Genomic DNA, 27756 nt, shown 5'->3' on the forward strand with positions numbered 1-27756 from the left:
TGATAACATGTAAATTGCTAAACCACCTAGATTTAGATGGTTGTTGGGATAAGAGATGGAGTGAAGAGAAACTGTGATCTCAGTGTCATTCACATAATACCCCAGAAAACAGAGGCTTTCTGGTAACGCAAGTTGTGGTGTCTTGTCCGTCTTGTTCATGAACATACCAGTCTGTGGGAAAAGGGAGGACTTGTACCTTTAGTTCAGCGCAGTTAAACATTTGACTTGGAAATTAAGAACAAAATCAGAGGTCATTCATCTCTGTAGCTTCAGACTTTACCTAGTAGTTGCTTCTCAAACTCAGTCTGTTATAACCTCCATTCCATGTACCCTTCTTCTGTTGTATCTCTAGTTCATGGGGAGAAGTATGTGTAATCCCATTCGTGGGCAGCGTTCTGTCATGGTTAGACACAGCTCTTTGGATACAAATCTAGTGAGAAGAGGTTTAACAGGTTGCCTGGGGAGGTGGTGGAGTCACCATCCCTGGGGATGTCTAAGGAAAGGTTGGATGAGGTGTTTAGGGACATGGTTTAGTGGGTGATATTGGTGGTAGGGGGATGGTTGGACTAGATAGTCTTGGAGGTCTTTTCCAACCTTTATGATTCTGTGATTCTAAGAGTAAACAAAAGCCATTGTTCTGGTCTGTTTTTGACCTGGTTTAAAATCCGTTCCTCTCAATAATTTTCATTCTCATGTTTGGAACATGGCCCAAAGTACTATAGATTTAAACTTTTTTATTTCAGATTTCTAATTAAGCAATCCAACACAATGAATCAGAAGTATCTTTTGGGTTTTTCTTCCATCAGTAATAAAGCTGGCTGAAAAGGATTCCCAATTTCCAATTTCTTCCTTCTGAAATTTAGGTTTGATGCTCAAAATGCAAACCCTTCAACTTTCCAAAGATGAGAAATTCTGATAAAATTCTGTTTTAGAAAAACCTAGAGAAGAATATTTGCCTCATTGGTGAGCAACTGATGAGTTGGAGCAATATTTCTTGTTTCAGGAATACCTTTTTTCTGTTCTTGCCAATTTCAAACTGAATGACAAACACAAAGGCCTGACTATATTAATCTTTGAGTTAAAATAATAATCTGAAATTCTGAGATCTGTAGCAGTTTGTTGTTGTTTGTTTGTTTGCTTACTTTCTTGGTAGAAAAGAATTGAAAATCCTTGTACTTTTGTTTGCTGGGTGTCTCATATCATGATAGCAGCATGTTCTAGTGTTGAGTCAGTGATGTACTCCAATTCTGGAGACTCAAGAATCTAATGTCCTTGGTACTTTGGCAAATGGCTAGGGATTCAGGAAGAAGACAATAAAACATTTTAGGCTTAGAGAACTGACATTTTTGAAAACATCAAGCTTCATCAGAACATCGCAACCAGCTGTAATTGGCCAGGTACATTTAAGATTTCATTACAAATTTAACTTTCATATAATTAGGGAGACAATGAAGAAATATTGCACTGTAACAGCATCAGCTGTTGCAAGCTTCTGGGCTAGTGTTTAATTGCCAGCATAATGACTCATTAGACATGCCTCAGAGGTCCAATACAGATGTTTTCACTAAGCAGAAAAAGTGTGTTATTTAATAAATTGGTAAGCAGCATCAAATCTGCATAGAATACCAAGGATGAATCAGTTTTTCATCTATGGAAATCAGTTTCTCAAACAAGAGTTGGTTTAACAATCTTCCTTTTGTATTATGCAACAAGATTAAAATTCATTTTCTTACAAAGAAATATGTTTTCTAAAAACTACAGATATGGACTTGATTCTAAAAACATGTGGGCATATATGCAGCAATGTATTGTTCACAATAACCAGTTTCTCAGTGTTCTAAATAATCTGCATAATCTTTCTGGGGGTGTGGACAAAGATGTATGTATTCACACAGAGATCTTAGCTCTCAGTTTTAATTTCTCCGTTATATTCATACTATTGAATGTGAATCTGATGCTGTTATTGGATATTCTGTATGTTTTAGTGATGCTTTTGAAGAAAAAGGAGGGAAACTGCTAGTACAGAACTATTTGACAACACAGATATAAGACAGCCTCACAAATGGAAAGCTCTGTGCCTTATCTATAAGGCTGCTTTAGAAAATGAGCCTGTAAAAATTTGTATGAGTAAGGGAGGACTTCCGTTCACTTGGAAGTGATTACTTCAGCAGGTCCATAAAACTTGGATACACGCTTTGAGGTAATTGTAAGTGATGCTGACTGGCTTTTTGTAATTAGGATGCAAGACTGCTAAAAGTAGATTACTTAGATCTTTACATACAAAACAAATCCAATACTAACCCTGTAAATAGACATGACTGTTGTCATGAGACATCATTTATACTTATCTGGCCTTGGGATACAGTTCTTCCACAAAACTATAGAAACACCTGTCAGTTTAGTAAGAGCTGTCAAGCGTTCTTGTCAAGCATCAAGAAGAAAATAATGGTAGAAAAAAATTAAAGCTGCCCTTTGAGAAATCAAAAAGCTTTGCTCGCTTGATGACATTTCAAGACAATTTGCTTTAGACATTTGGTAGGTAGTTTAATTTTTGTGCTCATTATAGAATTATAGCATGCTCAGTAGGGACCTTAAAGACCATCTAGTTCCCACCCCCAGTATCTTAGCCACCTGACTACCTGATTCCAAATATGATGCAACATGACTTCTGAATTCAGATTGAATTATTTTGATCTCTCAGAGCCTCAGGGTCTTTTTGGATGTGTTGTTTCATTTTTTTTTTGTTTGTGTTTTATAGTTAAAATCAACATTGTGCCTTTAGATGGAAAAAAAACATTTATAGGTGCTTGTATGACTTCTCTCTGATCTTTTTTGTTGTTTCAATCATTAGTGCTCTGAAATGTAATTTAAAGGTCTTTTAATTACTTCTGATGAAAACAAAATTATTCCTGAAATGAACAAAAGGAATAGAAACATCGCTGCTTAAAAATCATTCCACACATTATGCCATTTAGAAATTAAAATTTAAATAATTCTTGTTTATGATAACATAGAATTATAGAATGAATCATTTACATTGGAAAAGACCTCCAAGATCATCAAGTCCAACCATCAATCTGATCTACTATATCCAATCACGAAAACATGTCCCTTAGTGACATGCCTAGACTTGTCTTAAAAACTATGTGACTATAGTTCCTTGTTTCACATAATTTATTGAAAATGTAAGTAAGTCCTGTTTTGTTACTTACACGTGTCAAAAATGCTTTTATCTTTAGATGTTGTGAATATATATTGCCCAATGGTGGAAATGTTGCAGCCATGATGGACTATATGTAGTTTCTTCAGAGAATATGAACTGCATGATCTAAAGCTCTTTTCCATTTTCTAACTTAAAATGAAAAACAAATATTTCATATTTAATATAGAAGATATGTAATAGAATGCATTGTCCTTGTCTACACACCGCACCTTCTTTCCTCTGAAGAAATGTGAAAATTATGATCCTAAGAGGCAAGGTGTTACTTCCTAATCTATAATACTGAGACAGTTACAATTTTTGAAGCTTTTTAGAGATAGCAGTTACTTTTTTATTAGTTATTTTTAAATGGAGCTTAACATGTGGAAGACAGACTGTTTTAAAAATACAGTCATTTTACTATTCACTATAGTGAAATATCTATGGAACTGTTCCCTGTTTACTCCAGTGTTTCTTTACAAGCTCTTACAGACACTGGAAAGGGCGTTTTTATATAGAAAGATAGAGATAGTGACCGTATATTTTATATACTTTTAAAAGTACTTGTGTTTTTATTTTTATTAATATATGTTGTTGGTTTTTTGTCTTGCTCTAGGAATCTGATGGCCAAGGCTGTCCTTTTTGCCGCTGTGAAATCAAAGGAACTGAACCAATCATTGTGGATCCCTTTGATCCAAGGGATGAAAACTCCAGGTGTTGCAGTATTATTGATAGCTTTAGTATGCCCATGCTGGACTTGGATGACGATGATGATAGGGAAGAGTCTTTAATGATGAATCGCTTGGCTTCAGTCCGAAAGGTAAAATTTCAAATATTGTACAACAGTTAAAGCTGTATGTTTGTAAATGAAGCTGCGGATGACTGTAAACAATGATAGGCTACATTTCATGCTGAAGGTTTCAGCAACTCACTGAAAAGTTCTCAGGCTGAAAAAACAAAATGCTTTGATATTGCAACAAGAAAACTGACACTGAATATGAGAAAAAAATCCAGATTCTCACCTGATGTGAGCAGAGTTACCTCCGTTTATAATGACGGAAGCATGAGATTGCAATAAATTACTCTTAACCAAAATATGCTTTACGGACAAGTCCCTCAAATAACACAAATTTTTCTCTATACAAATCTATTATCACTTTTTTGCACTTTTGTACTTGTATACACATGCATCAAATGTTTTAGGATTAAGCATGAATTTCTTGATTAGTAATAAATATTAGTGCTTTGTAAAGGTGACTTGGAACCCAAATCATATTGCACACAAAGGCCGTTTTATCACACCTCATGTAAGTTGTTTATATTTTTGTCTGTAACATAAAATCCATCTCAGTATTCAGTACTTTTAGAGGTAAAAATGTATTTGAAATTATTCATAGTAATATTGTGTTTTGGAATGGTTTTTGCTCTATATTCTGTTCCAGGATCTTTAGATATTTGGCTGCAGATTTAATCACTGATAAACAAGCACTTTCATCAACAAAATTGTACTTTGTTTTCAGAGTTCACCACTACATTTTAGGTTTCAATAATGCCATCATGGGCCATGCAACACTGAATTTTACAGTGCATTTTCTATATTTTACTTTTTACTGAGGTCATCTAGATTGAATACTTGACTTGAAATTAATTCTGTAACACCTGACTCTTCAATTTCCTTATCATTGTGTTTGTTATTAAAAACGTGTTTTGCCCTCATATCTGAGAATATCTGTCAGTTAATATACATAAGTCTGATGTCCTTGCTAACCTCTCAAGTCATATGAATCATTCTTGTGTTGTGTATTTAATACAACATGGCCTACTCTTGGAACAGTTTATCCTCCTGCCTGGATTTAAATTGCAGTCTGCAGCCAGACCTTTGTGAGATAGCCTTGAATTGATGGACTTTTATAACACTATCACTTCCACGATAAGGCAAAAACGCATTATGCTTTTATCAAAAGAAGGAACAGTAGGCTTCAATAAAAGAAGTCTTGTTTTCAGTATCTACCAACTGCTTGACTACTTAGGTTCTTGCTATTTTTGTCATTAGATTAGTTGTTCAGTAGAAGAAACCCAGTAATTATCCCTGAAGTTTAGGAACATGGTTTTCCACTCCATTAGCTTTTTAAAGTCCTTACTTGAAAATCTTGAATCATCCAGTCATCTGGTGATTTTCAGCTGCTTTTGTCTTCTTAAACTCGTTACCAAAGCATAGTTATGCTTTCAACCTCACCACCAAATGTGAAATGTCATCATTTATATACAATTTTTGTAAGTAATGCCTTCTTCAGCCTTGTCTATTTCTTTTAATCATCATTTGTTGTTCTTGTCAAACAGTGTTTCTTTTTTTCCTCCGTGACATTTTGTTGGATTTTACCCTTTTTGAATTTTTCTTTTGTTTCTTGTTAATGCTGTAAATATGAACATGGTACTGCATAATGACTGCGTTGTAGAGTCATTTGATTTGTTGAAACAATGGAGATGAGAGGACAAAGATAATCATTTAGTTCTTGTAGCCAACTTAATACTGTTGTTAATCTGTAATCCCAGTGAATATATAGGTTGATTCTTATTTTAATTCAACTATTGTCATATGCTTTCTCAACATAAAACTGTTAACCTTTGAAAATCAAATAGGATGATTTTGTCTCAAATCACCTTGCTAGACCACGTGGTATTGCAGAGAAAACCTTGTTGCAGCATATCTGGCTAATAACGAGTTGCCATGTTAAACCTGATAGATGAGGAGAGTTCCAGGGACACGAGCTCACTGCTGAAAATGACTGTAGGGCTTCAAGATGTATTGCAGGAATTTGCAAATCAATCCTTATTGTCTTGAAAGACTAAAGGGAGAGTCATTGTTAAAATGTTTCTAAGCTTTTACTTCTAATTTTTGCTGCCTTAGAGATGTTTACTTACTTGGAAATATATTCACAATGCAAAGAGTAGTTGCAGTAAATTCATTTTAGCCTGCCTTACGGAAGCACGCGCAGTCATGTTCATCACTGAATAAAGGGCCTGGCTGGGATTTTATAAGTGAGCTCTTTTGACAAACTGAAAAGCTTAAAAAATAAAAATGATAATAAAAAAAAAAATCCTACTTTTTGGAATTGTCATTAATGTGTAAAGAAGATTATAACTTTATCACCTGCTGTACCTCTATGAATTATGAATATAAGTTAGTTATCACAAAACTACCAGCTCTGCAGTTTATCACTGTATCTCTGAGGCATACTCATAAACAAAAAGGGGTGCCTGAATTAAATCCATGGGGGACCTCAGACTTGAAACTGCTTTACGGAAAAAAATAATCACAAAGCTACATATCTATTCTTTAATGGAATGAGTAAATGGATTTACTTCAAGAAAAATGATTCATTCTTGCTAGGTGTACATAGTAGCAGATCAACTGTATCAGAGGCTTCAAGGAAATCCACTGCAATTAGTCTGTTTATCTGCCTCATCAAGCAGCTTATTTTTTTAATTTCCAAATTGTCTTCAGATAATTCGTTATGAAACAAAGACAAAGAGTGGTGCCAAAACCTCTGCTAATTGTCTCATCACTGAGAAATTTCCAACACTATGCTATCAGATTAGCTAATGCAGTTATTGCTTGAAGTGTTCTTTTTCTTGGTTCTGTAACGTTTTTCCTAACAAAGCTTTGTTAGCCTCACATGTCAGGAAACACACATTAAAAATGTGCAGGTTACAGGTTCAGATAAATGTTTAAAAATGATGTTTCTAATTTTAAAGAGGGCATTTGAATGTCAGACTATTTTCATTATTCCATACTCTGTAATATTCAATTGTCCTGATAAATTAAGCATTAATTATTTGCCACTTTACCTTGTACAAGAACTGACTTTATATGCTTCTTTGGAAAGAAAGAAAACAAGGATAGTGTGTAGTGTAGAAGTCCTTGTTAAGAGATAATAATTTTGAATTTATAAGTGATAATTATTTGATCCAAATAACATACTGATACTACATGAAAACAAAGAGGAAAGCCCTAGCAGTATAGGAGACTGAGGTTTTCAACAGCTTAAAGTAAATTAAGATTCACTAAGAGTAATTTCTTCTAAAACTAGTTGAAGTTACCTTGTCTGGGAAGTTGCCAGCTTCCCTGAAATTAATTTCCTAGCTGTCTGAGTGTCTCAAAAATGGACTTTGATTCAGACCATTACTTAAAAATCATTATAAGAAGTTGTCAAAGCTGAAAACCACTGTTTATAATTACTAGGCTTCTTACAGAGTAAGAAGTTCAGACTTAACAAATCATGTCAAAAGACCTTGGTTCTTAAAATATGGGAAGAGACTGTTTTGACCCCCACGCCCCTCCATTTCCCATATTTTTAAGTTAAATTTTGTGGTAATTATTGTTCTGAGAAAAAAAAAAAAAAAAAGGGGGGCTCGTATTAAATAATAACTTTTTGACTTCTCATTTTTTATTTTTTAAAAAGACTTCAAATAAGTATCCAGGCTTTTCCTTCAGCTGCATGCTCTTCACATACGTATGAATTCACGGAATCATGGAATATCCTAAGTTGGAAGGGACCCCCAAGGATCATTGAGTCCAACTCCTAGGTCCCCCCCAAAAAGCACCCAAAAAATCAGACCATGTGTCTGAGATGGTTGTCCAAATGCTTCTTGAACTCCATCAAGCTTAGTGCCGTGACCACTGCCCTGAGCAGCCAGTCCCCATGCCTGACCACCCTCTTAGTGAAGAATATTTTCATAACACCCAGCCTGAATGGTTTATAGGAACTTAGTAAACTCATACCACACACCAAGATACTTATTATCTGCTTACTTTGTAGTATTTGAAAGAGGAATTAATGCTGAGGGGCAGCGTGCCTCCCTTCGTTAAAATATTTCTTACCAATTCCCTTGGGCAATCAATATGGTGCTGACTTCTCCCAGCTTTAACTCCATCTCCCTGCTTTGCATGCATTTTGTTGGGTCAGCATAGGAGAGATCAAATAAAGAACAAGGCTATCTATGTAAAACTTGTTTACAGCTATCAGTATTAAGTGATGTAACTTTATATCCTCGTACAAATGTTCAAATCCTGATTATACTAATCTACGTAGGTCGCAACATGTCCTAATGAGAAGTAACAGAAATGTGTGTTACTCTCATCCGATTATAAATGAAGAAGCTTTAGGGGACAACGTGGAAAATGAAAAGTCCATTTTTGGTATACGACTGATTGGACCTTCTCAGATGTCTCATTATGCAATCTGTAAATTAGTGAGTTAGTTCCAGCAGCACACTAGCAATCAGAATAATAATCCTGAGTCAGGCACTTGGTAGGGTTTATGTTGAACATACTTTGAGCATGTGTCTCTCTGGCAGAAAGATGTTTGAAACTAAAACTCTAGATTCATTATCCTGCCTTGACTAATTCCATTAGACAAAGCTTCACTAGAAATTGTAATCAATGTCAGAAGAGGCTTAAATTCATAACCACTGGGGACAAACTGATACCAGTATTTCCCAGTAATAGATTCATCTGATTGAATGATGCAACTGTGCACCATTCTGCAGCCCCATAGTGAAATAAGTCACAGCTGCTTGTCCCTTGGCAGCAGTCATGCCAACCAGATGAAATCCATGTCCTGAGAAAGGAGTCTGTGTTCTTTTCCTTAATTACATCTTTATTGCACAGGTCTGTGTTGCAGCAGAGCCCCTTTGTATGCTGAACGTCTGTCTTCTGTCACTGCCAGTTCATTTGTATTAGTTTTTGTCTTAATTGCTTGCTTGTTTTATCTTTTTCTCACTGTGCTATTCTCGTTGTTTCTTTATTTCCACTGAACAGAAAATGCACAGAAATCTCCAATAGGTGACAAGGACTAATTTAAATATTTTCTGCTTAGGGAGTGTTTTTGTTGTTTTTGTTTGGTTTTGTTGTTGGGAGAGGTTGTATTCTGTGCTAAAAGATGTAGTTATTATATACCTCTATTGATGTCCCAGCATCCTCATGAAACACAGCCGTCTTCTTGGCCAAGCTGTTAATGAACATCAAACAACGATGCAGCTAGGCAGGTTGGGTGGAGGACATAAAAATATGTTTTGTTTTGTTTTATAATGGGAATATGAAGGAAATCTGATGCTGAACACTGACAAAGATCTGTTTGTTGCTGGGGGATATTATTTGTTTGATTTATTGTTAGTAAGCATAGCTCTAAACAAGGAAACATGATTTTAAGTTTCTCCCAGCAAAGCATTCTCTCCTACTTCAGCACCCAAGCAGTTACATGGATTAAGCTTCCTTGTAGGGCAGAGTAGCTGTTATTTTTTATCAGCTATTTTCTTTCTTTTTTCTTCACGTAACTCATAAGTTATTAACTTGTTGGCTGGTATTAGTTACCTTCCATCAGTAGGCAGTGGTAGTTCATAGGACTTAAAGATTATTTTGCTCTTCTGAAACAAGGAATTGATGTAAGCTTAAATTGAAGGCCTTTCGCACAGTTAATGCTTTGAAAAACTTCCTTTTCATTTTGGCAATTGTAATTTACCATCCGTGGAATACGGTGGGTAGAAGTAACTAAATACCAAATAAATACGGAACAGAAAGTTTATCACATAGATGAATCTCCTGTTTCAACAGAGTTAACAGCACGACAACTTTTAACGATTTTGAATTTTAAACGAATTTGCATATCGCTCTAGTTTTTCTAATTTGCCATTACATATTAAGTGTGTCATTCAGTGATTTGTTTCCATAAATCTCAGAAGAACATCAGCCCCCAGTAGGTTTTAAATGTGTTTCTGTCCCTGCTGGAGCTGCATTGTTGTTATTGCAAAAAAACGTTAGACTGGCGGGCTGGGCTGGCTCTTTGAGGGAAGCGTGTATCATTTTCCCCATTGATTCCTTAGAGCAGAACTGTCTAAGAGAAGGTTGCAGTAGAGAAAGAGTGGTGGATATTCTTAAAATGCTATCAGTAAAATGTTGTTCTTTTAGCTGTGGGTTCACGTGACTACATACAGTGTGAGAGCTGAGACTTTGTTAGGTTGCTCTCATCGGAAGTCAAGTTAGTTAATGTGATCACACAGCAATTTGAACACCTGAAATTCCAAACAATTTTTACCAGTCTGGTACTCTGTTTTCAGTGTTTACGGTTTACTTATTCCTTGTTTCCAACCCCTATTACATTTAAGATTGTTTTAGTTCTTCTGCAGCAATTCCCAGCTGACTGAGGCACAATATGTTATGCAACACCGTAAATGCAGAGACTCGCTACAACACTTCCTTTTATGTTAAATAATCGTGTCTTTTTGGAGACGTGAGACCTGCTTATTTGGTTCTATTTCAAATGATTTGGGAAATAAATTCATGTTCTGTCTGATGCTGAAGCCAAAGGATTGATTGTATTATATATTATGTGGCTCTTGGCTTTTAGGAATGCTTGGTGGAGGTGTAACTGAACTTTGAGAACTAATGCTATTCAGTGACACAGTGTTTATTGTGCTGTTTAACTGATGGATGCTTTCTGTTAAGGAAAATGAATTGACATTCAGTTTATAGTCAATTTATAATTCTGGTTGCTCAGGCATGCTTGTGAGACATGTATCTAGCTTAGTTATTCAACTAGTTCCCTTTTCACAGTGTTCAGTGAGGCTGAGCACCTCGCTGTCAGTCATGTGTTTACCCTCATGGCCTTCCAGCCAAGGTCAGGGACATTCACCAATTAAAGGAAACAAAGACAAATTAAGTGCTGTATTCAAGCATTTAATATGAACATTGTGACTACTTCTTCACCGAAGAGAAGCTTGGAAGCTGCTGGTAGCCATGAAGGGCGTGAATTTTAAATTGCTCTGTCTCTTTAAATTGAATATTTAGTTGCAACACTGACCTTATACCTTTAGACCAAATGATAAGACTGTAGTGTCACAGAAAAATCATTCTAGCAATGGAATTGAACCTCAGCCTTCTAGCTTGTCAACGCCTCTCCACTCCTCCCTCTTTTTTTTTTTTTTTTTTTTTTTTTTTTTTTTTTTTCGCACCATGTTATCCAGTAATACCGTGGTGGCTTCTATTTCTGATGGAAATCTGGCAGTAATCCCAATTTTGTTTAGAATAGCATATTACAGTAAGATGTAGTACACAGAGCATTGAGTAAGGAGTTAGGGTACTAGATCCTTTTCCTGGATCTGCTTTAGAATTGATGAAGGTGTCATTTTCTTTAATATAGTCAGTATATGTAAAGAAAGATAATGATGACTTTTTTACCTTCTTCAAGAACTGCCTAGTCCCATCCCTGTCATCAGTATGGGTTGTACGGTGTTGGTGATAAGAAGCTTATGATCAGAAGGGGAAAGTTTTATCAAAGTGATATAGCTTAGAGATGGATGCATTTTTGTGAGCAATTTTATGTGCTTTCTGTAAGAAGACAGCAGCCTCTATAAGCCAGATACATAGTGAGAATACCAGGATGCCTCAGTGCACAAATGACCAGAGTCTGACGCCTGCTGTGAATGTCTTCCAGCTACCCTGTCAGAGAAAATACAGAACATCATAAGCATCCAGCTTTACTTACAATACACTGATACAATTGCAGGGGGTTCACAGATGTGCCTTTAACTTATTTATGCAAAAAAATAAACTGTGTGTTAGAACTCACCCAGATGAGCAGTTACAAAACTGGTTGCAAAAATGGGTGGAGCCTAGACTAAGGGGTTGAAATCTTTGATTCTCATTGTTTTATAGCATACTTTCTTATTTTTAAATAGTTTAAAAACGTGTCTTGAAAGAACACTGCTCAACTTCCACTGTGCATATGAATTTGAAAAAAAGTAAAAAAAAAAAAAATAAAAAAATCATGATTTGTCACTTGAGGAAAATATTCAGTCTGCATATCATTAGCTTAGTATTTTGTTATGGTAAACTGAACTGTCCTAAAATGATTTTTCTAAGTCAGCAAATAAATGAGGAAGGAAATAACTGCTTCATCTACTGTTTTGCTGATGATTTTCCTTTTTTTTTTTCCTGAGTTTTCAGAAAACATGCATTCCTTTTTCTGTAGAAGTACGATGTGACTATGTCTCACAGTTAGCAGACAATATCATAGGCATTCAGCTTTAAAAAGTCACACATAGAATTTTGATAATGAAGTACTCTGTATTAATGAAAAGGTTATCAAGAGTAGCAGTACTGCCACAATATCTCTCTTTATATTCGTGATTGTTTCTTTTTGTGGGGCAATGATTGGAATTTTAATCACAAGTTAATGTGGTTTTGAGGTAGAATGACTTTTAGACTTGTTTCAGTTATCAAGAGCTGAGTACCTATGCTACTATTAACTAATAGTAGTGAGGGTGTCCATTATGATAAATTACTATTAGTAAATACTTTTCAAATATCACATGTCAAGTCGTGGAATTAAAGTCGTATATTTAATCATCAGATAAATTCTAATTTTCCTTTTTCCTGTCTTGAAGTGCAATGAGAGGCAGAATTCACCAGTGACTTCCCCGGGATCTTCCCCTCTTGCACAAAGAAGAAAACCACTTCCAGACCCCCTGCAAATCCCACATCTTAGTCTTCCACCTGTACCTCCTCGTCTGGATCTCATTCAGAAGGGAGTAGCACGGTCACCATGTGCCAGCCCAACTGGGTCACCAAAAGTAAGTCTTATTGACCATTATTTCTGTATTTATGAGTATTGAGAAATTCTGTATGATTGTTTTCAAGGTGAGCTTGCTTGTTTTGGAATATTGACTATTAGGAAATTTTCTGCATGTACTCTTTTGCAGGAGTTTGTCCAATAGACTTTTAATTCCCCGTAGCTTAGAAAAGCTTTAGATTAGATCCACATTGATTAAGTCACCTAAAGACTCTTATCTCCTTCGGTTGACTTTGGAAATACCTGTCTGTTTGCATAATAATTTACACAGTCAGATTATTACAGCTACATGTGTTGGTCTAATGTGACCTGTTAATCTGATGGTTTTGTTGCACTTGGTTATGCTCTGACATTGACATCAGTTTGACACTGCTATAATGGATCAGTTCTGTAATAAACCCTGATTCGTAAAAATAGAAATAAAAATTTCCTGAAAGTAGATTTAAAAGAGATTATCTCATTAAAATCGCATGTTATGCTCTGGTGATGATTTATACTCCCAAAGTACTCCAACAAGAAAAATACATACAGATACCCTGCTTTCAAAACTTTGTGGCATATATTATGAATAATGTTTTAGGGGAAATATTAATGATTCTACAGTTAATAAATTGTATGCTGTGTTTTGTGAAACTAATGATACTAAAGAGTGATTTTTTGAGGGGGTAAGCATGAAGGAAAACAGCTATATTTGTTACTTTCTGTTATGAGTTGATCATTTGTTGTAATTGCTGTATATTGAGAGGGAATGAGATTACATTAGGTCTAAAATTTTGATTTTGGATGGTGAATTCAAATTCAAGTTTAAAACGTGAGCTGAAATCTGTGTGCTCATAATATATATCCGGTTTGAAGTACCATGTTTGTTTTTTCAGGTTTTTACCTCAAGCTTGCAAATCAACTTTTCAACGTTCTGATGGCTTATAATTTAGAAGAGAAAATAGAAGTTAGAATGGTGTCTTTATCACGCTTCTTTAATCACTTTTTTACCTTATACAAGGGAAATTATGGCACATCAAGAAAATAAGCTGGATGTCTGGCACATCTATTAAAATGTATTTTACAATAGACTATTTGCACAAAGTTTGTGGCTTTGAATAAACAAACAAACAAAAAGAAAATTAGAAATACTGTTAATATTGCTCTAAGTTTTTCAGTGAAATTATTTCAAATCTATTGTTTGTTTGTTTTTTCCATTAAAATTTTCTTTTGCATATTTAAATGTTGTAAGTATATAATATTTTTGGAGTGCAAGGGGAACAAGATGGAGGACAACAAAGAATTGCAAGTGCATATTTCAAAACAAACAAATGGGCAATTTGTTCCACCAAAAATACTATTTCAGGCAAAAAAACTTTTATTTTTCTGTAATAGAAAACAGCTCCAACAAAAAATTTGGACCCAACTGTTTTCTTGCTTTCTTAACAGTGAAAATTAATTAGCATCTTAATTAAATACTTATTTAATATACTGTCCTATTTATGTTAATAGATGTGCAGGTAGAATGCCTAATTGTAATACAAGGAACATGTTGAGGTGCTGCCCAAAAAATAGTGATGGGCAACTCTCAAGTGAAGTGAGACCAAATAATATTCTTCCTGTAAAAATTTTTGTGTCCTCACTCTTTTTAATTGGTAATATTATGCAGAGTCCATGAAAATTACACCTTCCTTGAGAAATAATCTTGTGTTTATTGTTGTCACTGCTGGTAGGAGGAAAACATGTCCTGAACACCTAGAAAAACCTGTCTCAAACATAATTTCATAAAATGCTTTTAGTAATACACTCCTAATGCGAATACTCTGGGTTTTTTTTGTTTATTTTTTATTTCTGCTTTTATAAACTATACAGTTCTGTATATGTTTTCTTTCTGATAACTTGGTTTTCAGCTTTTTAGTATCCTACACTTAAGTTTGAAAAACATTTTAGCCTTTATGACCGTTCAGTTCTGAGAACGGAAATCACCTTTTCTCTGGCAAAAATTGTTTGCAGATGAACTAAATGCAAACATAAATACATTATAAATATGTTACTTGAAGAATTGAACTGTGGTTCAAATTGGTGTCAAACAATGCGCATCATGTAAAGAGTGGAGTCATCCCTTGATATATCAATGAAACCAAAATATTTGTTTTCTCCTTCCACTTGTGTCCTCATCATTGCTTTTTTTTTGCTCATCACATGTCACTAAGTCATTTGCCTTTGGATGTGATCCCCCCTCCTTTTTTTTTTTTTCCTGCATCAGAAGGTCTGTTTTTCCTAGCATTCCTTAGAATCCATTTCAGCTTGCATAGTGAAAAGACAAGACTAACCTACTGGCGAGTTCTCTTCTGATGCGTTGAAAATATCTCAGTTAGGAATGCTAAAACTGTATTTGATCATGAAAGGAACATGAATGCCTATATGTAACTTTTTTTTTTTCTTTCTTTTTTTTTTTTTTCAATTCTGGTTTTGTTTAGTCTTCTCCTTGTATGGTGAGGAAGCAAGACAAACCTTTGCCAGCACCACCACCTCCCTTGCGTGATCCTCCACCACCTCCGCCAGAACGACCCCCTCCAATTCCACCAGACAACAGAATAAGCAGACACCTGCATCATCCGGAAAGTGTGCCTTCCAGAGACCAGCCAATGCCCCTTGAAGGCTGGTGTCCCAGAGATGTGTTTGGGACAAGTCAGTTAGTAGGATGTCGAATAGGGAGTGATGCTTCTCCCAAACCAGGACTGACTGCAGTTTCCAACATAAATGGAAGGCACAACCGTGTAACTTCTGAGCCAGGATTTATGAGGAAACACAGACGTCACGAGCTGCCTGTGGAAGGTGCCAAGGTATGATATAAGCTGAATGTGTTGAAGCCTAATTTGATACCCTACAGCAGTATTGTTTTGCATTGTCTACAATACTACTTTATATTGGTCAGTGATCATGGGCTGTTTCTAAATATTTCCTGTTGCTTGTAATTAATAAGTGGTCCATAAATAAATGGCTTGTTAAATAATGCAATTTGCAAAGCAACAGTATGAGGGTCTAAGTTAGAATTCAATTTTAACATAGAACATTCTAAAAATGGCTTGAAGACAAAATTCTAGATTTGCTATATTCTTTTAGCAAAGGATTTATACAGTTGGTGCATAATCTAACTTCAGTAACGCAGCATCTCAGGTATACTTTTAAAGTGTCTTATGCCAAAATGATTTATACATGTGATGATGGGAAATAAATGTTCTGGTTACTTCTATCATAGGTAAGATAAGGACTTGGTAACCCACCCCTTCAATCTGTAAGATATATAGTATGTACACACGATATATACAAATATACTTAAATGCTCGGCTATATTGTATGCATTAACATAAGCTTAATATGTTAATGGTCAGGTGGTCTTGTTCACCAATAAAACATTATTTTCAAAAAAGAGCATTAAATTTGCGATGATGTTCAGTAATTGAAATGATCTAACCTGCCTTGATCATAAAAAAAAAAAAAAAAAAAAAAAAAGAAAGAAACAAATACATCCAAAGCCAAGCTAAATGTAGAATTATTTATTTTCTCTTTACAGCTGGCAATATGGGCAGCATCCTTAAAAGTGTGCAGGGGCACAACTCCCGTATTGCATTGTTTGATTTGGTATTATCATCAGTACTTTAAACCTTATTCAGGATAATTGGCATTGTGGCTACCTTTTTATTTTTCAGTTATTTACAGTAATGCACATATCATTAACTGGATTATTCTTTCTTTGGATTTAAGTCAGAGCTCCAACTGCTCAAGTTGAATGTTTCTATAATTTCTCTGTGTCAGTTCTTGATTTCTCTTGGACAAATGTCCAGTGCAATGTCCAATAATCCATTTTCAGTGCTGAGGGTGCTTGGAGTTGTCACTTTCAATCTTTTCACTGGTTCTCTAACTTTGTTTGGCTAGGAGGCATCTGCTTGTCACCTAAGAAATATGATTGCCTGTCCTTAGCTGCACTGAATAGTGTGTATGTCTGTAACTATAGTGTTTATTCTTTCAAAAACCAAAACAACGACAACAAAATGAGCATTGTTTCCATTCATTGATTGAAGATATCTTGGAGAGAAGAGTGTGGAGGGGTAGTCCTAGTATTAGTCAGTTTCAGATAACTTGCAAAACTTTGTAGTGTTGGGGAAGCCTGGAGTTGAAAAGAAACCAAATGGTGGTAGCCTAAGAAAAAATTCATGGTTCTGCTCTAATCGGTTTTATCAAAACAGCTCAGTAATTTATTCATAGTGCAGGTTATTAACTCACTTTTTTTTTTTTTTCTGCTCTATTTTTACTTGAAGACTATATAGTTTTTGCTAAGTAGATTGGATTTGAAGTTCTGATCACAGCAGATAGAAATCACTTTTTCTCTCTTTGCTTTTTTTTTTTTTTTTTAGCCACAAGCTATTTAACTTTTTTATCTCTTTTTTTTTTTTAGATAGATATTGTGGTTATTTTGAAAGCATGTTACTGAAATTCAGTTAGTATTGGTAAAGACCATTGATGTATGTGATGAAAGGTGCTTAAGAATTTCATGGTAGTATATATAATCAGAATATTATTTTTTTCAGAATTAAGGCAAAAGACCAAAATTTTACTTAGAGCTAGACTGTTGTTCAAGAAGCTATAGTTTTTCATCTGCTTTTAAAAGGATACCAGGTTTATACCTTCATAGAGCCATATAGCATTTGAGTTGTGATGAGGCACAGAGCTGAAGCTGATAGAATGAATACTTCTCAAATCAGAATAACCACTAAGTGTGGAAGTGGCACTGTACTGCTGAGAACATATATAGGTATTTCTCTAACTAAATGCTGTCTGCAGGTAATAAGCCTAAGCCACTTGTTTACATGGAGAAACTGACAACTCTGAATTACCATTTGAGGCTGTATGCATATCCACAAGGGTAACATTTCATGATTTTTCATCCCTTATTCATTTATTTTAATATAAACTATTTGCTATTAGTTAAAGACAAGAATCAGGAAGATGATCCTGCAGGTACGGGGTGAATTATGGCAGGTATTGCACTATGGAGTTTTAAAAAATATATACTTATCATGCTGTACGTGTTGTTTTCCCTCTGTACTTCATCTCTCTCACTTTCAAAAGTTTCAAAAGTTACATTCTTGAAATCTTAATTTTCCCCTAAGTGGTTCAGCTGTAATTGAGTAGTCCATCTACTAATTGTGACATGAAACTTACTGTTCTGGTAAAGTTTAAAACTAGTATGTTCTACAACTCCTGAGGAAAGTGATCTGGAACAGGTATGAAAAGAGTCATTTCAGAGTACAGCTCTGTTGTGTGAACTTCCAGAAAAGCCTTTATGCATAGCCTTTGAAAAGCCTATTTGTGATTTTTAGGTATTTTCAAATGGTCATCTGATAAACGAAGAATATGATGTCCCTCCACGGCTTTCACCTCCTCTTCCAGCTGCTTCCACCATCCCTAGTATAAAGTAAGTAAACTTCATCTGTAAAAGAGATATGTTAATTAATGTTAGACAACAACACTGATTCTCTGGTGATAAAAGGAAAACAGAAAAAAAAAAAAGAAAGAAAGTAAGAAAATGAACTAATGTTGAATACTTGTTGTTACATTTTCCATGACACTTTTAATTGTTTTTACAAAGGAAATGTAAATTTTATTGATTAAGTAGGAGCAGTTCTAATGTTAATTTAACATACGACATTTTATATCAAAAGAATTAATTGTGGCAGATCTTGCTCATAGGAATTTGACAGTGGGAACAGACCCTGTCCATTTTTCTTTCTATTACTATTGAAGAAGTATTTTGAAGAAGTATATTGAAGAGCTATTTACCACAGATGAGAGACTCTAGGAAAAGTGCTGTGGGTAAAGACCGTGATATATGTGTATGCATTCTATCTCTAATGTAGTCATGCTTTCTGGACTTTCTACACATGGAGGCTTTTTTCATGTAGTATCTTTTCTTTGTGGTGGTTAAAAACAAACAAAATAACTTTATATCCATTTTAAATGGAGTCTATCTGCCTGAATTCCAGAATGTGGTTTCGGAAATCTTGTCATTTCAAGTTGCAGACTACTCTTAGTCTTCCAGTAATACTACTGTTTATCAGATGTTGCCATGGATAGCAATTATCTTTGGACTCCAAATCACACAAGATTTTCAACAGGAGTTTTGAGAAAAAAAAAAAAAAGAAACAAACTTTGAAGTGCTCAAAAATCATATTTTGACTGTATTTTTGTAAGGAAATAAGAGCATAAAAACCACAATAGATGATATTATCCTATAACTTCTTTTCAGTGTACTCAGTGTAATGCTTGCTGCTAAGTAAAAATGACTGTGCAGTCAGTACCTACTAATACTGAGAATTCTCTCACTAGAATTTGATTTTGCCGTATCTTTAGTACCCATTCCATTGCTGTTCAGGTAGAGGTAGCATTAAAGACAAATATATTTCAGCATTCCATTAATATGCTGATTTTTCTCTTCCTGAGCTCTAGAATAAAGACAAAGTGTTGGCTTTTTTATTCAGAATCATATGCTTGGGAAAGCTATTGCAGAATTGAAGTTTTGCATGTTTGCTTTCCATTCACAAGCAAATTAGAACAAATATTTTTTGTAATTGAATGTTGAGATGTAACCTGATTGCTGTAGAATATCATGAGAGTATGAGTATCTCATGTAATCAATCCCCTGTATAGATTTATCTCCTTGGACTGGCTGCATCTTCCATGATACATGTAGCTCCTGGGATGTTCTGCACCCTAATGGTCAGAAAAATAAAGCAATGACTCTGATGAGCACTCTACGTACTTTAATATTTCAAATGAAATTGCTCAATTCTGAATTGGGGAAGATGTTTATTTTTCTAGTGTTAAAATAAGAAAACATTGTTTCATGAAAATCTCATTTTTTATGTGTATTTTTTTTACAAATGTAGCCTCGAATCAAAGTACAGTGTCATGCAGTGTTCATTGGAATGTCCACAATATATCACAATAGTGTGGGCACACACAAATCCATGTCAAGTCAATCCAAAAATAAAATTTAACTTAATAAAAGAAATAAGTTAACTAACTGAAGTCTTCCGAATAGAAAACTGACATATGCCAGCAGAAAGAAAATGTTCAGTTGCTAAAATGAAGCCTCATACTTTTTTCAGGAAGAAATGCACTTCCATTTCTGTTTTATGTTTTTACTTGTACCTTTAAAAAAAAAAAAAAAAAAAAAAAAAAAGGACATTTAAAATTTTGATTTTTAAAATGCAAAAACTATCATATATAGCTTGGGGTAGGAAGTTCAAAATATCTAATTAACAGCTACTGAACTGTCACATTGAATGTCTGTTATAATAAAAAAGTGAACATTGTGTCTTGCTTCTGCTTCTTGAAACACTGATATGCCCATTCTAAATTGATTTCAAATTAAGTTTTTGTTACCACTAGAAAATACCTTTGTTAATCTATAAGTAGCAAAATATAGGCAGAAAAATAATAAAAAAGCAATCTTTCTTCAAAAATTCAAATTCAAATTAAATGAGTTTAATATTTCCAACTACAGTAAAATGCTTTCAAAAAGCAACCTGAGTAATATTAGCATTATTTAATGTGAAATGTTAGACAGGATATTTTTACAGAGTCATTTTCCTCCTGTAAAATTGACTGCATTAAGCCTTCATAAATATGTTGAACTGTATTTGGTCCGAAATACTCTTATTTTCCATAATTGTGCTACTGCAATCAATCTGGTGCATGTTTCTCATTTTTTTTTTCCTGCTTTCTAATCTCTGCAGAATTGTGGCTTGAAAGCTAGTTTGTTTCGTACAGCTCAAAGGCATTCTATTTTTTCTAGTTATTTTCATAAGTCAGTCTGTAATTTCGAAGGTTTAACCAAAGGGTACATTGAGCAGGTATGAAATGCCATAATGTAAATAATAATGAGGTAAAATGAGCCTTAGTTGAAGCTCTAAGACATCCGTACTTACTTATTTGATCATTTTTTTTCTGAATAAATATGAGATTGCAAATAAGACTTTTTAAAAATAAATTACATTAAGATAAAATTGCTAGTGTCTTTTTCTGGAAACAGTGCTGATTTATTTTCATTTTTACTAAATTGGTTATTATTTCTTATACATCAGTAATGAAATGCTGGGCTCATGTTAACTAAGCATCTGATTTTTATTTTCCACTCAGCTGCTGTGCCTGCCTGTGAAGTTGTTTTTTTTTTTTTTTTTTTTTTTTTTGTTTGTTTTTTTTTTTTTTTTTATCAAATTGCTTTAATTATGACAGATAAATTGTTTTTTAGCAATTTTGTTCAAATTGCTATTTTGTTCTCAAAAAAAAAAAAAAAAAAGTAAAACTTTAACATCAATGTTACAGAACAGTTCTTCCCCCAAACTTAGAAGTTTTCAAGGTAAACAATGTTTGTTTTATTCCCAGTAGGCAGGCCCCATTTTTCTTCATCAGTTTAAATTGGTCTCCTTGTTTCAAAAGTGCTTTGTACTGCAGTGGTATTTTACCTGAGAGCCTCTATTTCTGAGTATGTAATGAGACATTCAATTCTATGTACCTGTTGTATACTATATTTATGTTTGGAGTATCTAGTTGATTTGAGCTGGTTGAGGAAAAGTGCATAGAAAAGTATTTCTCCCCCTGCTGTCCCTTTTATCCATGCTACCAAACTTTGAAGGTGAAGTCATTGTTCCACTGAGGAAAGTGGGGTTGGCAGTCGTGGCTTCCTTGAAATTGGTCTTTGCTGCGGTGCTTCTCCAGGGGCTTGTAGAAGGAGCACTGCTGACACAAGGGTTCCAGGTACCTGAGAAGGGATGCTCTGCAGGACACGTGTGCTAAGCTTGACAAGTCAGTGAGTTTGGTTGCAGCATCCACTCTTGAATAATTCTCCTTGAAAAAATTGTGTACGCTATGAATGGGGGCACACTGCTTTAATATACACTTGGGTTTTAAGGGTAAAGCACGCACAAGGGAAGTTGTTGTGGAGCAGGTGGTAAGTGTTGACTTGCTCCATATAACTTAACATCTCTTTTGCTGAAAAACAGTTAGCTTGAGGCCTTGCAAGATTAAAGCTTTTGTTTGTACACTATCAACTAATACTGTGTATAGGGGAGGGTCTGTACAAGATGAATTGATAGCAAGGATCTGATGTCTGTAATGTACATGTTACGGGTCAGTAGTTCATCTAGCTACAGTCTTGCCCTGTGAATTTGAACAGCCTTCAGCAATCGGAACATACAAGGGGCACTCTTGGAATGTCTTGTCTTTCTGTTTAATTTGAAAGGTGTTCAATTTGTGCACTCCTCAGTGCAAATCAAAGTATGGTGAGTGGGGGAGATTGAAGAGATTCCTTTCAAAGGTACAGTCTGATCCAGACTGAAATACAGGGACTGCAAGTTCATTGTGTCTAAGCTCTGTGAGTAGGTTTACCAGTAAATGAAGGAAGGGGAATCTTTCCCTGAAATACTTTTAAATGAGTGTGTTGTTGCTTTCCCTGAAGCTCTGCTAGATTACAGCTGAGCTGGACTTGAAGTGATTTGACAAAAATGGCTTCTCATGTCTTTTCCTGTTTTGCCTTTGGTGCTCAGTAGGATAAGATAGATTGACATCTAGCCTTCTGTTCAACAAACCAGAAAATACAAAGTCATTGCTTATCGGAATGCAATTCTGACTTTCAATTTAAAAATATTTCCACTTAAGGAGTAGGGGAAGGGAACTAGAAAATATTGCAATACAGTCTGCTGGTCAGCGTGCAGGTACACAAACCTTCTAAAGACATAAAAGTAATAAAGTTTTTTGAAGTGTAATTATAGAAAACCTCACCAGATTATGAAATCTGTACATAAATGGATTTGCCTTCTAAAGTTATTAGATGGTTTTGTGTAGAACAGTAGAGTTAATCCTACAAGAACAATAGAGAATTAACAAAACAATTCGATATTGAAGAAATTTCAGTAATGATGGAGAAAATGGGATATACTAATAAAGCAATGCAAAAGAGGTTTGGAGTCAAGTATTAAAACTGGATTGTAAATTGGAAGAGCAATACAATTTTTTTAAACTATGAATTGTGAAAAATTCATAAAACACAATGCAAGTATAAGACAATTTTAGGACTCGAGTGGAGAGTATATTAGTTATGTGTTAGCACTCTTAAACTTTTTGCTGCTTTACAAATCAGAAGCACCTTTCTAATATTAAACATGTAATATATACAACATTGCAAATATTTTCCGTACTTTAAAGACAGCAAAAGGGAGACTTTACTAGTGTGAAGGGCTTTTCTAAGGCTACACTGTACTCAGAAGCAGGAGACACAGAACATGTGTCTCTAATAACCCCAAACCAGTAGTGATTTCTCATCAGTGCAGTAATGTTGGAAATTGATTTTATCATAAATATGCTAGTATCCTGTGGAATAAAGGCATTGCTTTGATAAACATATGTTAGGTTCTTGGGTCTACTAAATAAATAAGAAAAAAGCAGGGGCATGAACTAGGTGAAGAGGGGACTTTTTTTTTTCTTTTTTTTTTTTTTTCTTTTTTTTTCACTCCTTGGGTATCCTAATTGTCAGTAAATGAGTCTTCCCACTTTCCCATCTGAGAAGTGTTTTTGTAAGGAACTAGCTATACTATCTAAGTTCAGCTATAATACTGTACTTAGTTAGGTGGTGGTCAGCCTCTCTGTAGATTTCCTTAAAAAATTAACTTAATTCCCAGGAATCAAAATCTCTCCTGTAACTGATTTCAGATAGAGCCTTCGGAGAGGTTTTTGTTTGTTTGCTTCCCAGTTGTAACTTTTGAAGTGGGCTTCAAACACTACCACCAATCTGGCTTCCATATCAGTTGGCGTTGCATATTTCTGGTCTGGATACTAATATTGATATCTGCAGAAGCCATCAATTCAATTTGTGATTATTTAAAAAACAAACAAACAAAAAATCAAACCCACAGACATGTACTTCACATGTATAACACATGGCAATCCAGAACGTTCTGCAGATAAGAAAGATTGCGTGTCCAAGAAATGAAAGAAATTATTCTTTGTTGGTCTTTGAACTATCTATCTGAGTATTACAGAATTCTCCTTGTCCTGTTTTGTTTCTCCTTGCTTTAAATGGCCATACAGCAGTGACACAAACTGTCTGTTCAACTAGGAAATCAAAGATGGAGAAAGCATTTCGCACTTCATTGCTGTATATACAGAAGACCTTTTGCTCCCTCTACAGAAGGTGGTGGAAAACTGCAATACAGAGTTTGCAGTTTAGTGTCATCAACCTTCTTTCACCTTTCACCCTTTCATTCCTTTATCTGGAACGTATTTGCAAAGTTGGTTCTTATCCTTCATGAGTTTGTTTATGAGTTTAAGAGTATATTACTGACTGAAGGCAAGAGTGTCTGACAGGTTAGAAGTAGCTCAGGACCTCTAGGCTTTGAATATATTCAAACAAAAGCAGCACATATGCCCCCATCTTTCTCTGTTCTTTTCTTTCTCCCTTATTTGTTTGTTTAGTGACTCTCTGGTAGTCATGATAGTTAGCTATTCATTTTTGTTCACAGAGTACCTGGATGTTGTGGAGTCATGTGGCATCACCTAAAGGAAATCATGCAGAGCATATATTCTTCCTTTGTGAAGTGTGCTGTGTGTGTCAGATGCTGCTTGTGTTGGAAAAAATGAGATGGGCTTAGCCTGTCATTTCATCTTTTGCCTTTATGATAAAATAAAGCTAATCAAACCATCGGAAGAGAAATTATGTCCACTTCCTTCTCATGTTTCCTATGGTTCTTAAGAACTTCCCTAAATGATTAAGTAGATGTGCCTTGTAATGTGGCATGTAGCTCAGCTCAAGGGCCCTTAACCATACTTTCAAGCCACAAATCAAAGTGGCCATGAATGCATCAAACATCTTTATTTGAAGTCCTCCAGCTGGTGACCCTTTTTTGTGGTAAAGAATTAAGGTACTATTTACTGCATAACATAATATCCAGATGATTTTTGAAGTTATACACTTCTTAGTATTCAGCTAGTTTAAGAGTCAAATGCCTGTTCATGGTTTTTATGTATGATCAAACTGAAGTTAAATTAAGTCTTTAATGTAACGTTTTGTGTTCCAGATGACTTGATTTATTGATTTTATATATCAGTGTATTCACTATTAGCAGAGGAGCTGTATATATAAAATACAATGATGTTGACTTCTAGTTAATTAACCTAGCTTGCTATGTCTTATGAAGGCCACAAGATAAGTTGCATTTTTTAATATCTAACAAAATCTCCTTCCCCAGCCAGTGCTCACTAAAGTGAAATTTTTGCCCATTGTTTTGTTTACACTCATATAACACAGAACCAGGTGGTAGGAGTTAGTTTTTAGTTCTCGATTAAAACTCCCATCCAGCAGTATTCTCCAGATAAAACTTGTTACCTATGAATGGAGACGGTAAAGTCCAACTCTTTCCTGGACTTCCACTGCTTTCAAGAAGTAATGTAGGTTGCTGTCTAAAAGGACAATTGTAGTTTAAAGTAAAAATAATTTAAACACAAACAAATTCTTAGATTTCAATAATATTATGGCTTGAAAAAGACTGAAAGTTTGAAAGTTCACTGCCTTACTGAGCCCTGATAAATACTATTTACCCTGAATTAACTTCTGTTTAGTTCTCTTGTTAAGTGCAAACAGCTTAAGCCTTGTAAGTGCATATTTAGGACTCTAATTCTTTGCAATTCTCTGCTCTGTTATGCTTGCTTAAAGTATCTGTTTAATGGTTAAAAGGTGAGCTGCTTGATTCTCTATGTATTCACAGAGACAAAAAAGCCAGTAACCTTGTATGTTCTAGTTTGAAGTGGCATTTTTTTTAACCTACACATAGCAGACATGTATTAAAGGTGTTTAGGCTAACGAGTGTTTTCTGTACTTTACCAAGAACAATTACATAACAGTTAAAACAGAAATGATCTTTTTCTCATCTCCATAGGTGCTCTCTTCCCTCAGCAAATTCTCTGTCTGATAAATCAAGGGATCACACAGATGATGATGATGAATACAAAGTTCCTTCTTCACATCCTGCAATACTGAGCTCACAACCATCTCATTGTCATATAAAGCCTGTTGCTCGGTAAGGTCATTTAGTAATATTGAAGGCAACTTACTTACAAAAGTCTGCCTTTTTCAAAATGTATTTGGATTCAAAATTTACAATGATGTTTAAACTTGACTGCTTTCTAAAATGTCTTATCTTTTCAAGCTTGGGTTATTTATGCCTCTGTTTCATTTGACCACCACCACAATCATAAACCTGTGAAGTTCACTGTATATCTCTGTGGTGTGATATTTTTTGCCTTTGAACACCACTTCTCAGGAAGAGAACCTTTTTGTTACTCAGGTGGAATAAATCTCTTTTGCTTTAAACGTGTTCTAAAATAGTATCTCCAAGGTGTCACACTTATGAATTGATAATTGATTATGGCAAAATTTGGAGCCAAGAGACATGGCAACTAAAGGCTGTCTCATTCACGGTGAACTTTTTGGTCTTTGAATCTCAAAGAAAATCTGAATGTCAGGAATGAAGAGCATAAATTGGGGGGAGGGGGGGGGGAAGGGCCAATTCGCTATTGGTCCTGTAGGCCCAATTATTTCCCTCTGTCATAAGAACCCACTATCAGTAAAGTTCAAGATATCTCTTATCCCAAAAATCGCTAAATACATTTTTTAGACTTGTTCAATCAGACGTTTACAACAGATGGATAAAAGTTCATAGTCTGATCACTCCTTGCATGCAGGTTAGCAGTGCTAAGAAGTAGACTCACTGTTAGAACTGGTGATCCAGCTTTCATTGCATAGACGTGAATGTTACACAGTTGTCTTAGGTCTGTGATATTGAGCACTTAAATTCGTGTCTGCCCTACTAGATGTTCTTTTTTGTTTAAGGGGAGAAAAACAAACAAACAACAACAACAAAAACAAAACTGATGAATAAAACTGTTTATGTTGGCCAAGCAAAGAAAAAAAAATCCAAGATCTTAGTTGACCTTACCTATACGATTTTTTATTGGAGAGTGTTGTTGTTGTTTTTTTTTTTTTGTGAGAATTTCTTTCTGTACCATGCAAAGTCACCTAATAGAGGCTTAGTTGCTTGTATGAGTAGAGTTACACAGGATGCAACCTTTCTTAGACAAAGTCATTTGCAATGGAAGAGAGCATTATGTGGACAGATTACCTCGGTTTAACAGCTGCCGAGGACTGTGTCTGGTACTAAGTGGTGTGCTGCAATAGGAGTGAGTCTGTAGAGTGACACAATTGACTCCAGGGACCACACATCTACAGTGCATGCTTTGGGAAGTTTTAGTTTTGGGAAGACTAGTCCTAGCATGGTCTTGTGCCTAGAGTACTCTTCTGTAATTGCAGCACATTGGATGAGCTCCTACGGGACAACTTTTGAGTTAACATTGTCCAGAAGCAATCGAGGCTATATGCTCTGAGACCTCTCTAAAATATAAACCGAAGTATTCTAAGTGGGAATGACTAAGAGATTTATTTTAATTCATACTTCTGATCTGAACCAAAAAACTAACGTAGATGCAAGCTTAAAGATTCTTAAGATAACCAACTGGAAAACTAGAAACTTCTAATTTTCTGGTATCCTTCATTTGCAGAAAAAGAATTGATTGGTGTCAATTGGCTATGATGGTATTTCACCAGACCATTAGAATTATTAATAGAGGCTATACATGAAAATCTGATTTCCAAGCTTTTGTAGCTTTTAGTTTACTATTTAGCTAGCGTAGTTGCTCTTCACTTATGGTGCTTTTTGGCAGTAATCCAGGTCTTGCTGCACAAAATGATTGTTTGCTATTCACATTGCTCTGCAACTCTTAATATATTCTCTCACAAGACTTTTACCTAAAACCAAACCACTCTCCTATCATTAA

The 27756-nt window shown here is 35.0% G+C and overlaps 1 protein-coding gene across 3 annotated transcripts in view; it reads left to right on the forward strand.

Moving 5' to 3' along the window:
* CBLB (Cbl proto-oncogene B) overlaps positions 1-27756 on the forward strand; it is a 138657-nt gene that overhangs the window by 91634 nt on the left and 19267 nt on the right. For all 3 annotated transcript variants that reach the window (XM_082784865.1, XM_082784864.1, XM_082784863.1), the window contains exons 10-14: positions 3816-4019; positions 12644-12829; positions 15288-15653; positions 18192-18286; positions 25803-25943. In XM_082784865.1, coding sequence (XP_082640991.1) covers positions 3816-4019; positions 12644-12829; positions 15288-15653; positions 18192-18286; positions 25803-25943 — 992 coding nt within the window. The remainder of the gene's footprint in view (positions 1-3815; positions 4020-12643; positions 12830-15287; positions 15654-18191; positions 18287-25802; positions 25944-27756) is intronic.

Source organism: Aythya marila, assembly GCF_965140915.1.
Source record: "Aythya marila genome assembly, chromosome: 1".
Lineage (NCBI taxonomy): Eukaryota > Metazoa > Chordata > Aves > Anseriformes > Anatidae > Aythya > Aythya marila.